Raw genomic sequence first — 15,118 nt, 5'->3', positions numbered from 1 at the left:
AAATCTGAAATCAATGCACTAGAGTCTCTCTCTCTCTCTCTCTCTCTCTCTCTCTCTCTCTACTCTTTCTTTCTCCTCTTTTGCTAAGGTGTTTTAGTAATGCAACTGTGTGAAAGACTTACCGTCAACAACAGTTTAATAAAGGAATGTTAAATCTCTCTCTCTATCTCTCCCTCTCTCCCCCTCATCCTTGCAGTGATTTCCTGGTGAAGGTGGTGGAGGTAGCAGACAGCAGTCAACAGAAGACCCTTAGAGGGCATGAGGCCCCTGTCCTCAGTGTGAACTTTGACCCCAAAGAGGAATTCCTGGTAGGACATTGCTAGGTCACTGTTAAATATAGTCCTGTTTATTTACAGTATGCATCTAGGGCAGTGATGGTTATGATCCTTTTAATGTAAATAGGCTCAAGGGTCACAACATATGTTTTGTTTCTTTTCTTCAAGGCTGTACGATCGCTGTATGTTTTTTTTTTTTCATGCACTTTAAGGTGGCTGTTTTTGTTTTTGTTTTTCATGTCCTTCTCTGCCCCTTCACAGGCTTCATCTAGCTGTGATGGCTCTGTGGTCGTGTGGAACATTGAAGAGCAGGTAAGATGATTGGTTCAAACATAGGAGTGATTATGTTGGTGGTTATAAAAGTCAATCCTCATATGTTTCTCACACACATACTATACTCTATGTTGCCATTTTGTCTGTGAGCATTGTTCCCTTGTTCTGTTGGTCAAAGACTTATTTTCTCTCTGCCTCTTTACTTCCCACGAAAGGCCCAGGTGACCAGCTGGAACATCCTGCAGAAGTCTAGTGACGTCACAAATGCCAAGTCTCTCTGTCGACTAGCCTGGCAGCCTCCGTCTGGCAAGGTCTGTGGCCACTTTTGCTGACCGCTATGAAACACCTCACTGTTTGGAGAGCGCCAAGGCATCAAATGGTGCCGATTAGTGTGCAGCTGATTCATTTCCTTCAGACCGCTGACATTTACAGAGAGAGTGTGTCTCACCTTAAAGTATTGCAGATGTTGAAATAATCAGCAAAACATGTATAAACTGGTGTACTAATTGGAAACAAAAATACATTAGACATACTGTAATATTGCTTTTTTGGAGAATACTACTCATTACATTCATGTTTAGAGGATCATCTCTCAGTACTGGGGGGATACAGAATCCTCTTTAGTCGAGTCCAAGAACATGCATCAGGAAACGTCTGCTTTCATGTGCTGATTTGATGTGATGTGGCTCTCGAGAGCGTCTGCCCCCTGGTTCTGCTGGTGCCAGTGGGATCCATGCCTGTTAAGGCGGCGCGCTGCAGCGAGCAGCTCGGGGCACTCGTGCTCTAAAGGAAGCATTAATGCAGGAAGTGAGATGTCAGTTTATATCAGCGTCATGTCATGTCAGTCAGATGGTTCTGGAACTTGTCAGCCTCGTGACTCTTCCCCCCCCCCCCCCCCCCCCTCCCCCCTTCTGTCTTGTGCTGCTCCTCCTTCACAGCTCCTGGCGGTTCCCGTGGAAACCAGCGTCCATCTTTACGAGAGGAACACCTGGAGCCACGTTAGCTCCCTCTCCGATGACTTCATCACACAGGTGGGTGGGGGAGCTGTCATGCATCTTTTGTTCTCACTTTTCTTTCTTTCTTTCTTTCCTTTCTTCCTCTCATCCGCCTGCGGGCAGGTTTGCTCGGCCCCTCGCCCTCTTAGACGGGCAGATTAACGGGCGCACGCCTCCGCAGCGCGCGGGCGTTTATAACGGGAAAACCCTTAATGAGCGCTGCCCATGTGCCCACTGACATTTGTACGTTCTTTCCCCTCTCCATCTTCCCCATCTTCCATCAGGCCATAAACGTGGTGGTCTGGTCCCCCTGCGGTCGCTTCTTAGCGGCGGGTACTATTGGAGGGTACCTGACCGTGTGGGACGTGGAGACTAAGCTGTGTTTGGAGAGGTACGTATGGATGGATCTCCACTGGCACAGCATGCCTCCCTCAGGGCATCAGTGATTATATCTGACCACAGGGAAAATATTCTGAGGCATGTTTGCCCTCTAATTTCAACCTGATGACTTTTAGGTCTATGATGCTTAAGCATGTTAAACTAAAAGGTTACACTTGACAGTTGATGGTCATTTTGATACCATAGATTTAGAGACCCAGTCAGACAAATAGTATGAAAAATCAGGAAGAGAGTTTATTTACAATGATGCGCATCACGGGAGAGACAGCATGACCACCTAAAGATCCATCAGCTGCTCTAACTAGACAAGGAAATAGTTAGGGTTTAAGTATCCTTCCAGGCTGACGGGAGATGGCGTTGGTCATCCCATCTCACGTGGACTACACTGAAGCAACCTGATTAGTGGCAACCTGTCAATCCGGAGAAGACGCATCCATGTGGAACAGTGAAACACTGCAGTCATAATATTTCCGCTTATCTCTAAATACAGTCACACACAGATATACACAGGGACAGTACAGATATCATACAGTCATTACATAGAATCATATATTTAGTATCAAAGTGACCCACTAATGAGATGCAGAACATTAAACCACATATTGGAATATTGGACATAATGTTCTAATCCACTTTCTCTCACAGTGTCGACATAAGAGTGACATGACCCTGTCATGAACGTGTCATAAACAAGTCATAAACGTTTATGACAATGCTTCTGTTATTAAGTGACATTTGGTTTTTGTCATAAGTTAGGGTTAGGTTTAGAGTTATGGTTAGGGTTGCGATTAGGGTTAGAGGTTAGGATTAGGGTAGGGTTAGGTTTCATGCGTCATGACCGTGTCATGTGTTCATGACAGTGTCATGTCACTCTTATGTTGATACTGTCAAGTAATGTGTTACCAACTAAAACATGTTTTAGAGCATCTTGATACTTGACGTTGTGGATATGGGGATTTGTGTGTGCTACTGTGTGTTGTTGTGTCTTCGAGACAGACGATGCCATTGATTTCTTCCATGTGCGTTGTTCCACTGCTGTTCACGTGTAAACTTGCTGTCGTCGTCGATGTCTTCTTTTTTCCTGGCAGGCAGAAACACGAGAAGGGCTACACGGTGTGCGGCATGGCCTGGCACCCCTCTGGGGGGCAGATCGTTTACACCGACACAGAGGGCTGTCTGGGCCTGCTGGACGGGCTCTCCACCGTCTCAGCCCCCTCTGCTGCTGCTGCGGCTCCCACCACCAAAAACCTCAAGGTCAGTCAGGTCAACTGGGGCTTTTTATGCCTTTAATTGGACAGGACAGTAGAGCGAGTGACAGGAAGTGAGTGGGAGAAGTGAGGGTGGGCCTGAAAATGAGCAAGGTCAGACTCGAACCCGGGTCCCTGTGAAGCCCTTCTTCCGTCCATTCTGTTTAAATGATGACCTAACGCAGTCTCCGCAGGCTAACTACAATATTAGTGACCTAACGCTGTCTCCGCAGGCTAACTACAATATTAGTGACCTAACGCAGTCTCCGCAGGCTAACTACAATATTAGTGACCTAACGCAGTCTCAGCAGGCTAACTACAATATTAGTGACCTAACGCAGGCTACAGTAACTACAATATTCAGCTTTATATTGTGTTGTTGCATTACATTATTGACTCAAGTTGATATTGTACCTATTTCCAAAACACTCTTTCTAAACGGAACGTGGCAAAATAATTGTGTTGATTATACTGTTTTTGTGATTGTTTGGAGCCAAAATCGATTAATTGCACAGCCCTAGATGTTGTGTGCTATTGCTCTGCTGATACAACCTTCACACTAGAATGTGGAATCAGTGGAGGTGGGCCACCAGGTTACTGTATACTTGATAGGAACCTCTTTGTCCAATCACACACACACACACACACACACACACACCTGATATCCGAGTATATTAAGCCGATTAACAGGCAGGTCCATCTGCGGGCCACCCAGTGTTGTTGTTGTTGTTGTGGAACACGTGTGACGCACGCTGCCCCTTGTGTCAATCAAATGACCAGCAGACTCATCCAAAGACACTTTTGGAAGAGTGCAACAACATTGTTCCTGGGACTGAAGGCTTACCTTCTTATCTTATAATTCTTGCTGACCCTGATTTCTAAAGATTGGTATCGACCATAGAAAAACCCATATCAGTTCACCTCTAATGGTGTGATTTAATTATATATATAGTTCTACGTATTATTATAATAATAGTAATAATAATAATAATAATACAAATAATATTAATAATAATAATGTTAAATTATGTATAAAATAATTTTGCACTGTCAGTTTAAAGTATGTCTTCCTATAAGTGAATAAAAATGTCATGCCTCCTATTTGAAACAGCAGCCTGAGAGGCCAGCTCTTCATTAGACAACCTCCACATGCCTAATGTATGGACAGGGTGTATAATATAGTATAATATGTGTTCAGTTTGAGTGCAAAGGTTGAATGCTATTTATCTTGGGCAAACAGACAAAGGAGACAAAGGACTACGATGACCTTTTTGACGAGGATGGTGACCAGTTCCTCGATGAAGAGGCGAGTGAGTCTCGTTCGCCTGTGAAGAAGAGTGCTGTGGCCGATGATGACGACGATGACGATGACCTCATGCCCGCCACGGGCCGACCTCGCCACAGGAGCTCCTTCTTGGACGACGATGACAACTCGCAAGGTGTGAGGTCGTCACCTTGGAGACACATTTATTACCTGGCAGCACCCACAAGCGCACTGTTAGTTTTGATTAGAATTGTCTGAATGGATGATGTTGTCTATGCTGCCATGCTATTTATTCAGAAAAAACTGTTTTGATGGAAAGAGACCATCCACTCTGCTTCTATTATCAAACATGCTTCAATGTACTGTGTAACACACACACACACACACACACACACACATAATTAGACACATGCACACACATGTGTGTTAATTTGGCCAAATAACATCTGCCTCTTTAGTAGTATCATAAATCTCACCACCTTACTGGTTTAGTTAATAATGTGCCTGCTTGATAACCCCACTGAAATGCTCTTAAATGCTGTTCTGTTGGTGATGTTTTTTTGTCAACAAAGGATGCTTTGTTAGTGATTTTTAGTTTTTTAACGGTAAATACAGTAAATCCTCAGATAATGGCCAGGGTCTTTTATTTATTTACTTACGCTGCGCAAAGCACAGGCCTTTATTTCTTACGTGTATTTTATTGTGAGACATGCGTTTAGTTTGGAGTGTCATACCAGTAGGCTATCAAAAGCAGAAGATTTTCGGTTTGGTTTGGGATTTAATTTACTTTTGGACTGTTTGATTTTATTGCTAAATGTTGGGACTGATGGGCACTGAAATCTTTCAACTACATAACTTTCATGTAGTTGAAAGAGTGGGATTTCCACCCACTGTTTATTGCGAGACAAGTAAGCCGCAATCATTCATTGAATGTGTGCTGTGCTGTAATGGAAACCTTATTCTGTTGCCAAGTAGCCTAAATTTAGTTATTTTTTAATTATGCATGATTTATATGTTATTAAATTTGTAGCCTGGTATGCCTCGCGGCAAAAATTGTGTTTTAAATGTAGTACTGATTCAGCCTCTGGCAAACTCCGAGGGGGCGGCAAGCAACTGGTAGCTTGAGAGCGACGTGTTGAAGACCCCTGGTGTAGGACAACTACTGTTCATTGGCATTCAGTATTAAAACAACCAACAATATAAAATATTAAGAAGAGCTCTTATTTCATTGAGTTAAATTGAAAGTCGAGTGCTTGTGGACTGATAGCCCTACTGGTAGCCAATTATTACCCTGCTTGCATTTGGGGGCCGGCCTTCATTTGTCCGAATCGACCACGCCCCCGGCTATGATCTGAGGCCCGGCCATAATTTGAGGATTTACGGTACGCCTGTTTGTTGATTGGCCCGCGTGTGAAATCCCCTTCCTGTAACACTAGGAATTGAACATCTCTCTTGTGTGTATAATGTAGAATATTTAAATTGTCTTTTTAAATGAGCCTCATTTGGGAAGAAGAGCGCTCCACACACACACACACTCCTTCATGGCGGCTTTCATCTTGAGATTGAGCACAAGGTGGCTTTGATCTCTCGTTTTCTCTGACGTCATTTCAACCTGCTCTTTTTTCGACAGATGCCGGGTCGGTGAACCTGGACAAGTTTGGTGGCGGCGATGACGCCAGCAGTGCCATCGTGCCCTTGGTGCCGGTCGCCGCGGCAGCAGCGCTGAGGCCGGTGTATGACGGCCCCATGCCCACCCCCCCCCAGAGGCCCTTCCAGCCCGGCTCCACTCCTGCCCACCTCACACACCGCTTCATGGTGAGGACACACACACACACACACACACACACACACACACACACACACACACACACACACACACACACACAGCTGCTCCCAAGGGTTATGGAAAATTGTAATATAAATTGTAATATGCCATATCCCAGGACTAGAGAGAATACATTTCATCTAGTTTTGTTGTTAAAGTCACATTTCATAATTAGCCCCCAACCTGTGGCGTAAAATAAGCAATTGTGTACTTGTGCTGTGACAAGTCATGGAAATTTCATTCAAAGTCATGGAAAAGTCATGTTTTGTTTTGTTTGTCTTTTCCTGTCTGCACAATGCACTGGTCTCCACATGATCATGATATAGTTGCAGTCTGAAAGGCATGTTATTGGGGGGAGTCAAATGTCTTGTAATGCCAGATGTATTGTAATGTTGCAGTATCCAAACAAGAATCAAAGAACAAGATTGATTTTAAGAAATCAATAAAGCACCCTTGCTGTTTATCTTGTCACTAGACTGCTCTGAAAAGTAGCAGGGAATTGTCTGATCTGTTTAAACACTGACTGGCACACAAGCACTTTGACACTGACGTTTTGACTCCGACTGTGTTATATCCTTTAGCATCTGCTGTGTGTTAGATGTGGAAACTGGGTATTGTGCGTGGTTACAGCAGTGATATCTGAACTGTTGAAACACTGCCTGGTGCAGAACAGAAGAGGTTTAACTCTGCCATTTTAACACTGCCATTTTAACACTGCCAATTGAACTCTGCCGTTTTAACTCTTATTCCCTTTGGTGCCTGCCATGTGTTAGATGTGGAACTCTGTGGGAATCGTGCGTGGCTACAACGACGAACAGGACAACGCCATTGACGTGGAGTTCCACGACACTGCTGTCCACCACGCCATGCACCTGACCAACTCGCTCGGACACACAATGGCCGACATGTCCCAGGAAGCCGTGCTTTTGGCCTGCGAGAGCACAGACGAGCTCGCCAGGTGAGTGCCTGCCAAGGTCAACCCATAAAAGGCCTCGAAATGCCAGCTAAATTAACTACTGAGACGTAATAGACCTGCACTGGCAAGGGGCAGTTCCCACTCTGTACTGGCCAGCACTGACTTCTCAGTAAGTCCGTAGTAGACACCTCTGACAGGTCTGGTTTAGGCCAGATTGTGTTAGTGATGCAAAAGTCTGAATGTTTTTGTTTGTTCTGGCTGCAGTAGCCTCAGATCATACTGTAAAGCTGGGCTTGACCTGCTTGTGTGTTTGTGCTTTACTTACTGAGCAAATAAACCCAAAAGCCCCACATTCTCCTCTCTCTGTCTCTCTCTCTCTCTCTCTCTCTCTCTCTGTGGCTCTCATTCTTTCTTTCTCTCATATGTACACTCCATTTACATATTCAGTCAATTACCAGATGCTTGTATGCAAAAGGTGTGATGTTTTTGTCTGCATGTTTGGACTCCTACTGTACACTTTCTCTCTCTCTCTCTCTCTCTCTCTCTCTCTCCTCTCTCTCTCTCTCTCTCCTCTCTCTCTCTCTCCTCTCTCTCTCTCTCTCCTCCTCTCTCTCTCTCTCTCTCTCTCTCTCTCTCTCTCTCTCTCTCTCTGGCTCTCATTCTTTCTCTCTCTCTCTCCCCCCCCCCCCCTCTCTGTGTGCAGTAAGCTGCAGTGCCTGCACTTCTCCTCGTGGGACACCAGTAAGGAGTGGATGGTGGACCTGCCCAAGGGGGAGGCCGCTCGGGCGCTGTGCCTGGGTCAGGCTGGGGGGCCGTGGCCACGAGCGCGCTGCTGGTGCGCCTCTTCTCCGTCGGGGGCGTCCAGAGGGAGGTGTTCAGCCTGCCCGGACCGGTGGTGTGCATGTCCGGCCACGGCCAACAGCTCCTCATCGCCTACCACCGAGGTACCCCGCCACGCCGCTAAGAGTGCTGTACGTCTGCGTTCAGTGCAACCCAAAGCCTACTCGACTCCACATAGCAACCCAAAGCCTACTCAACTCCACATAGCAACCCAAAGCCTACTCGACTCCACATAGCAACCCAAAGCCTACTCAACTCCACATAGCAACCCAAAGCCTACTCGACTCCACATAGCAACCCAAAGCCTACTCGACTCCACATAGCAACCCAAAGCCTACTCAACTCCACATAGCAACCCAAAGCCTACCCAACTCCACATAGCAACCTACTCAACTCCACATAGCAACCCAAAGCCTACCCAACTCCGTATAGCAACCCAAAGCCTACCCAACTCCTCATGGCAACCCAAAGCCTACCCAACTCCACATGGCAACCCAAAGCCACACACATTGGCATGGGAGTCGAATGCTCTAACCACTGAGCTAAAAGCCCAGGCTTCCAACTCAGCGGTTAGAAGCGTTCTTAAGGTTAGGGCTGTGAGGATTTACACGCGCAACTAGAATGCTAGCTCAGTTCGCCTCCGTTACACTTGTGAGGTGCATATGATGCCATATGAGATTGGGGGAGTTGGCATATATTCACCATATAGTAGTACCCTCATTGAAGTTGTCAACACACTCACACACATGACAAAAAGTACATGATTTGTGTGTGTGTGTTGTCTCAGGAACGGGCTTTGATGGGGATCAGGCTCTGGGGGTGCAGCTGCTCCAGTTGGGGAGTCGCAGTCGACAGGTGATCCACGGGGAGCCCCTCCCCATCTCCCGCAAGTCCTACCTGGTCTGGCTCGGCTTCAGCGCAGAGGGTAAGTCACATGGGCACACACACACTCTCACTCACTCCCCATAACATGGGCACACACACCCTCACTAGAGTGTGGCTACCCGACCCGAGCCCTGACGGGACCCGACGGGTCAGGTTCGGACTCCGGACAAATATTTAGAAATTGTAGTCGGGTTCGGTTCGGGTTCGGACACATGTAGGCGATATGGATTGGAAGCTTTACATTTAAATTCCTTATTATGTTGGGTAACCAACATGTCAGCTTTACATGATGCAAACGTTTGTTTTTTGAGAATAAAGTAAAATGTAAAAAAGACCTAATAGCTTTCTTCCTGTGTGCAAGATTTGTTTATCGTGACAACGCATTTCAGGCATGCTGCCCTGAAATGCACATGCGTTGTTACGACTACATAAACAAATGGTTATGCACATTTCGCACATATGCACATAAGCACAGTCTTGGGTGACGTTAAAACAAGTTGTTAGCCTATCAGGAGATTTTAAGATTATTTGCGTTGCATACTGTGTTAAAGACAGGCTACCGGTAGGCTATAAGGTCGTCTCGTTCAACTGGATGAGGATTTCCTCGAGTTGGCCCCAATTAACGTCGATGCTGCATATGGATCAGTGACAGAGGCACTGTAGTTTCAACGACTGTTGCAGTTCATTTTTAAGACTTTTCGTCAATGGTAAGACAAGAATTCTATTTCAATAGGCTATGCTTGCTTGGGCCTCTTGTGTTAATGTGCACTGTGTGTGACCTGCGTGCGTGCACGCTCATCTGATTCTGTAGACAATTTGTTGTGTGTTCCGTTTAATGGGCTAAAAAGACAGGCTATCCACAAACATGAAGGTTTAATCACTAGCATGGGAATAGCTGAGGCATCATCTGCGTCGGGCTCAGGTCGGGTTCGGACATAAAAATGAAAATGCCTGTCTGGTTCGGGTTGGGTTCGGACGCAACTCTGTTGGACGCGGGCCGGGTTCGGACAGAAATTTGCGGCCCGATCCGCACTCTAACTCTCACTCACTCCCCATAACATGGGCACACACACTCTCACTCACTCCCCCATATGCAGAGGGTACGTCACATGGGCATACACACTCTCACTCACTCCCCATAACATGGGCACACACACTCACCAAAGTCCTTTTAGGCAAGGCCCTCCACTCGGTGGCCATATTGCAACGCTTTTTGGGCACTCATCGGGCATCCTATTCAGCAGAAATGCGGGTGCGCAAGGCTTCACGACACCAATCTTGCTCCAGCAGAGAGTTCACAACACATGATGGGGAAGATGTCTTCACAACACAACATATGATTGGCTCAATGTATTCACATGTCGACATTTTTCTGAGGAAGGGGTGGGTTTGTGTAGACAACGTTACAAACTAACCCCATGCATTTCTATGGAGGATTTTTTGAGTGCTGTGTCTCCTCATTAGAAAGTCTCTGCTCTCACTCACTCCCCATACGCAGAGGGTATGTCACATGGGCACACACACACTCTCACTCACTCCCCAAGGGCACACACACACTCTCACTCACTCCCCATGGGCACACACACACTCTCACATTCCCCCATATGCAGAGGGTATGTCACATGGATACCCACTCATTCATTCAGTTAGTTCAATTCAAAAAAGCTTTATTGGCATGACCATTCACAAAGAAAGTGTTGCCAAAGCATACAGTAAGTTTTGAAAATATCAGGACATAAAATAACGTATAATCATATAACAGTGTGTGTGACTAGAAAAGAAAAGAAAAACGTGTTATAGGGGGACCTACTCACTCTTCCTCCCATACACAGGACACATTACATGGGGACCACCACACACACACACACACACACTGCTTCACACACCCTACTATACAGATCTTCCTTCCCCCCCCTACCTACACCTCTTTTTTTTTTGTCTAATCAATTTTGTCTAATCTTCATCATCCTCAGTATCTTCATCATCATAATCATCTCATACACACACTTCCTGTCCCCCCATTCACCACACACCTTCACTCTGACCACACCTCTCTCAGATCTCTGACCACACCTTCACTCTGACCACACCTCTCTCAGATCTCTGACCACACCTCTCTCAGATCTCTGACCACACCTCTCTCAGATCTCTGACCACACCTTCACTCTGACCACACCTCTCTCAGATCTCTGACCACACCTCTCAGATCTCTGACCACACCTCTCTCAGATCTCTGACCACACCTTCACTCTGACCACACCTCTCTCAGATCTCTGACCACACCTCTCTCAGATCTCTGACCACACCTCTCTCAGATCTCTGACCACACCTCTCTCAGATCTCTGACCACACCTCTCTCAGATCTCTGACCACACCTCTCTCAGATCTCTGACCACACCTTCACTCTGACCACACCTCTCTCAGATCTCTGACCACACCTCTCTCAGATCTCTGACCACACCTCTCTCAGATCTCTGACCACACCTTCACTCTGACCACACCTCTCTCAGATCTCTGACCACACCTCTCTCAGATCTCTGACCACACCTCTCTCAGATCTCTGACCACACCTTCACTCTGACCACACCTCTCTCAGATCTCTGACCACACCTCTCTCAGATCTCTGACCACACCTCTCTCAGATCTCTGACCACACCTCTCTCAGATCTCTGACCACACCTCTCTCAGATCTCTGACCACACCTCTCTCAGATCTCTGACCACACCTCTCTCAGATCTCTGACCACACCTTCACTCTGACCACACCTCTCTCAGATCTCTGACCACACCTCTCTCAGATCTCTGACCACACCTTCACACTCCTCTTCCCTTTTCTATCCCTATTTATTGCATCAGGAATCCTGCCATTTGTCATCACAGCAGACTGGAGCATCTCTCTCTCTCTCTCTCTCTCTCTCTCTCTCTCTCTCTCTCTCTCTCTCTCTCTCTCTCTCTCTCTCTTGCTGTCATTACTTCTCCATTAGTCTCCTGGGCACATTGTTGCCTTGTGTGTGTGTGTGTAGATGAGATTAAATGCTATATTTGTTCGTTCCACTGTCAGCTCCATGTTGAAATGCTTTGTTCTGTCCTTATGGGTGCGTCACAATCTGCACTGTATGATTTCCACACATGTAACAGCATATAACAGGCTACAGCATAGCACATAGCATAGCACTGTATGATTTCCACACATGTAACAGCATATAACAGGCTACAGCATAGCACATAGCATAGCACTGTATGATTTCCACACATGTAACAGCATATAACAGGCTATAGCATAGCACATAGCACATGTAACAGCATATAATAGGCTACAGCATAGCACATAGCATAGCACTGTATGATTTCCACACACACACATGTAACAGCATATAACAGGCTACAGCATAGCACATAGCATAGCACTGTATGATTTCCACACATGTAACCGCATATAACAGGCTATAGCATAGTACATAGCATAGCACTGTATGATTTCCACACATGTAACAGCATATAACAGGCTATAGCATAGCACATAGCACATGTAACAGCATATAACAGGCTGTAGCATAGCACATAGCATAGCACATTGCAGGGACATATGAGTAACACAGTGTTTCCCACAGAATTGGATTCAATTTGTGGCGGTAGCTGACTTTGACAACGGGGGGGGGGGACTTGTAACACAGTTGAAAGGCTGCTGATGTATGGATTCATAACGTTTTCTACATAGTTAAAATAAAGGTTCATACTTCTCCTTGGGACAAGCACTTTTGAATTTTGGAAAACACTTTTCCATTTACATCGGGATTTTGCAAACATTCAGTGTCAGAGTCAATGAAATGAGCCCTTCAACGAAATTGACAAGCAGCTTAGAAGTAGGCTAAGCATACTAAATTCGACATCCAAACAGTATTCTAACGTTAGCTTTGAGATACTGCTTGATTTCATAACTTAACTTAGTTTAGTCTCTTCAATGTAGCCTACAATGTTGTGATAAGACCTTAGCAGAGTTCACTTCAATGCAGCAGTTTTGAACAAATTTGCGCAGCATGGTCACGATGCTAAGCGGATTTAATAGCAATTTAGCCAGACGTCTTCTATGCAATGCTTCTATGTGGCAACAACAATCCTTCAACAATCGTGAATATTTTGTTAAATGCACATGCAGAGGAGGGGCAGCGGGCTACGAGAGAGAGCGGGGCGGGGCAAGGAAAGGCTGCGTGCGTTAAAAGCGCAGCTCAATGCCAATGCAAGGATTTGACCTTATATTTAATTTAAATGAAATTAAACAGAATATTTATCTGTGGCGGCCGATTTTTATTTTGTGGCGCCCCGCCACAGATTAGTCAATGTAGGGGAAACACTGGTAACACAAGTAATCTGTTAGAAATGACCGAATACAACCCCAAAGCAATTGCAGCAAAAGACTGGTTAATAAACACAGAGAAACTGTGTCTGTGTGTGCGTGTGCGTGTGCGTGTGCGTGTGCGTGTGCGTGTGCGTGTGTGTGTGTGTGTGTGTGTGATTCAGCAGGTGTGGTAATAGGTGTGTTCTCGTGCAGGTACCCCTTGCTCCATTGACTCAGAGGGGGTGGTGCGACTGCTAAATCGGTCCCTGGGAAACACGTGGACCCCTGTGTGCAACACAAGGGATCACTGTAAGGGCAAGTCGGACCACTACTGGGTGGTAGGCATCCACGAGAATCCCCAGCAGCTCAGGTGAGACCTCTCACAAGCACCACATTTGTACACACACACACACACACACACAGGTTTGTTTCTCTCACTATAAGCATTGTCTTGTTCTCCTCATGTCCTTTGTTTTATTTCACTCTTGTTATTGGTTCACTTTTTTTCTGGATTTCTGTGTCTGTTTCTTTTTTTTTGTCTAATCTTCATCATCCTCATCTTTATCATTCACATCACATCTTTATCTGAATCACCATGGTGACCCCCCCCCCCCCCCCCCAGGTGTATCCCGTGTAAGGGCTCTCGTTTCCCCCCCCCCAGGTGTATCCCGTGTAAGGGCTCTCGTCCCCCCCCCCCAGGTGTATCCCGTGTAAGAGCTCCCCCCCCCCCCAGGTGTATCCCGTGTAAGGGCTCTCGTTTTCCCCCCCCCCCAGGTGTATCCCGTGTAAGGGCTCTCGTTTCCCCCCCACTCTACCCCGACCTGCAGTTGCCGTCCTGCCATTCAGTCTGCCCCTGTGCCAGACCACCACAGAGAAGGGCCAGATGGAGGTACACACACACACACACACACACACACACACACACACACACACACACACACACAGACATTAGGGCTGCTCAATGATGGCAAACATCACAATCACTTATTTTGGTCAATATTGAAATCATGATTATTTAGCACGATTACCTGCATTTATTGTTTGTTTTTGTAAATATGTTTTTTCTTGATTATATCATTCTTGCAATCGTTGGACGTGAAATGCAGATTAGATATCTGAATAGAACATCAACATCACTATCACTTCCTATAGAAGGATCGGTCATCCGAGTTCATTGTGTTTGCGTGTGTGTGTAACTCTGTGTGTGTGTGTGTCTCCAGGAGCAGTACTGGCGCTCGGTTCTCTTCCAGAACCATTACGGCTTCCTGGCGCTGAGCGGCTATGAGATAAACGAGCACAGCCAGAGCCAGGCCCAGAAGGAGCAGCAGGAGCTGCTCATGAAGATGTTTGCTGTGAGTGCACTATTGCACGCGTGTGTGTGTGACTGAGGCATGCTCTGTGTGTGAGACTCTACGAGTTTGATTTCAAATGAGGGAGTGTGTGTGTGTGTGTGTGTGCAGTACTGTATATGACTGAGGCATGCTCTGTGTGTGAGACTCTACGAGTTCGATTTCAAATGAGGGAGAGTGTGTGTGTGTGTGTGTGTGTGTATATATGACTGAGGCACGCTCTGTGTGTGAGACTCTACGAGTTCGATTTCAAATGAGGGAGTGAGACTGTGGGCTCCATAGATCTCCGATCTAAAACGCAGCGTAAAGCGTAGTCTTATCACGACGACCTTATTCCTATCTTGGACACACACTATTGGAACTATTTTCGGGCAAAGCACCGCTGCCAGGCGCAACGACCTGAGTTCACTGAAGAGGAGTTGCGAGCTTTGGATCTGGGAAGAGAGGACGTTGCGACTAGTCAAGGCGAGTCGGATGAGAGAACGAGAGCAAACACGAACTGGTGGTGTGAGTGT

The 15,118-nt window shown here is 46.3% G+C and overlaps 1 protein-coding gene across 1 annotated transcript in view; it reads left to right on the top strand.

Annotated features, from left to right (window-relative positions):
* The window catches only part of wdhd1 (WD repeat and HMG-box DNA binding protein 1), a 37,033-nt gene that overhangs the window by 3,337 nt on the left and 18,578 nt on the right, over positions 1-15,118 (top strand). Inside the window, 15 exon segments of the mRNA XM_042087068.1 lie at positions 197-308; positions 537-587; positions 764-859; positions 1,487-1,579; positions 1,828-1,934; positions 3,031-3,196; positions 4,430-4,628; positions 6,084-6,268; positions 7,052-7,236; positions 7,898-7,992; positions 7,995-8,138; positions 8,822-8,959; positions 13,468-13,624; positions 14,029-14,143; positions 14,475-14,606. Coding sequence (XP_041943002.1) covers positions 197-308; positions 537-587; positions 764-859; positions 1,487-1,579; positions 1,828-1,934; positions 3,031-3,196; positions 4,430-4,628; positions 6,084-6,268; positions 7,052-7,236; positions 7,898-7,992; positions 7,995-8,138; positions 8,822-8,959; positions 13,468-13,624; positions 14,029-14,143; positions 14,475-14,606 — 1,975 coding nt within the window.

The sequence above is a fragment of the Alosa sapidissima genome, chromosome 1 (genome assembly GCF_018492685.1).
Source record: "Alosa sapidissima isolate fAloSap1 chromosome 1, fAloSap1.pri, whole genome shotgun sequence".
Lineage (NCBI taxonomy): Eukaryota > Metazoa > Chordata > Actinopteri > Clupeiformes > Clupeidae > Alosa > Alosa sapidissima.
The sequence above is the reverse complement of the archived record's forward strand: the minus strand, read 5'-3'. Positions and strand labels throughout refer to the sequence as shown.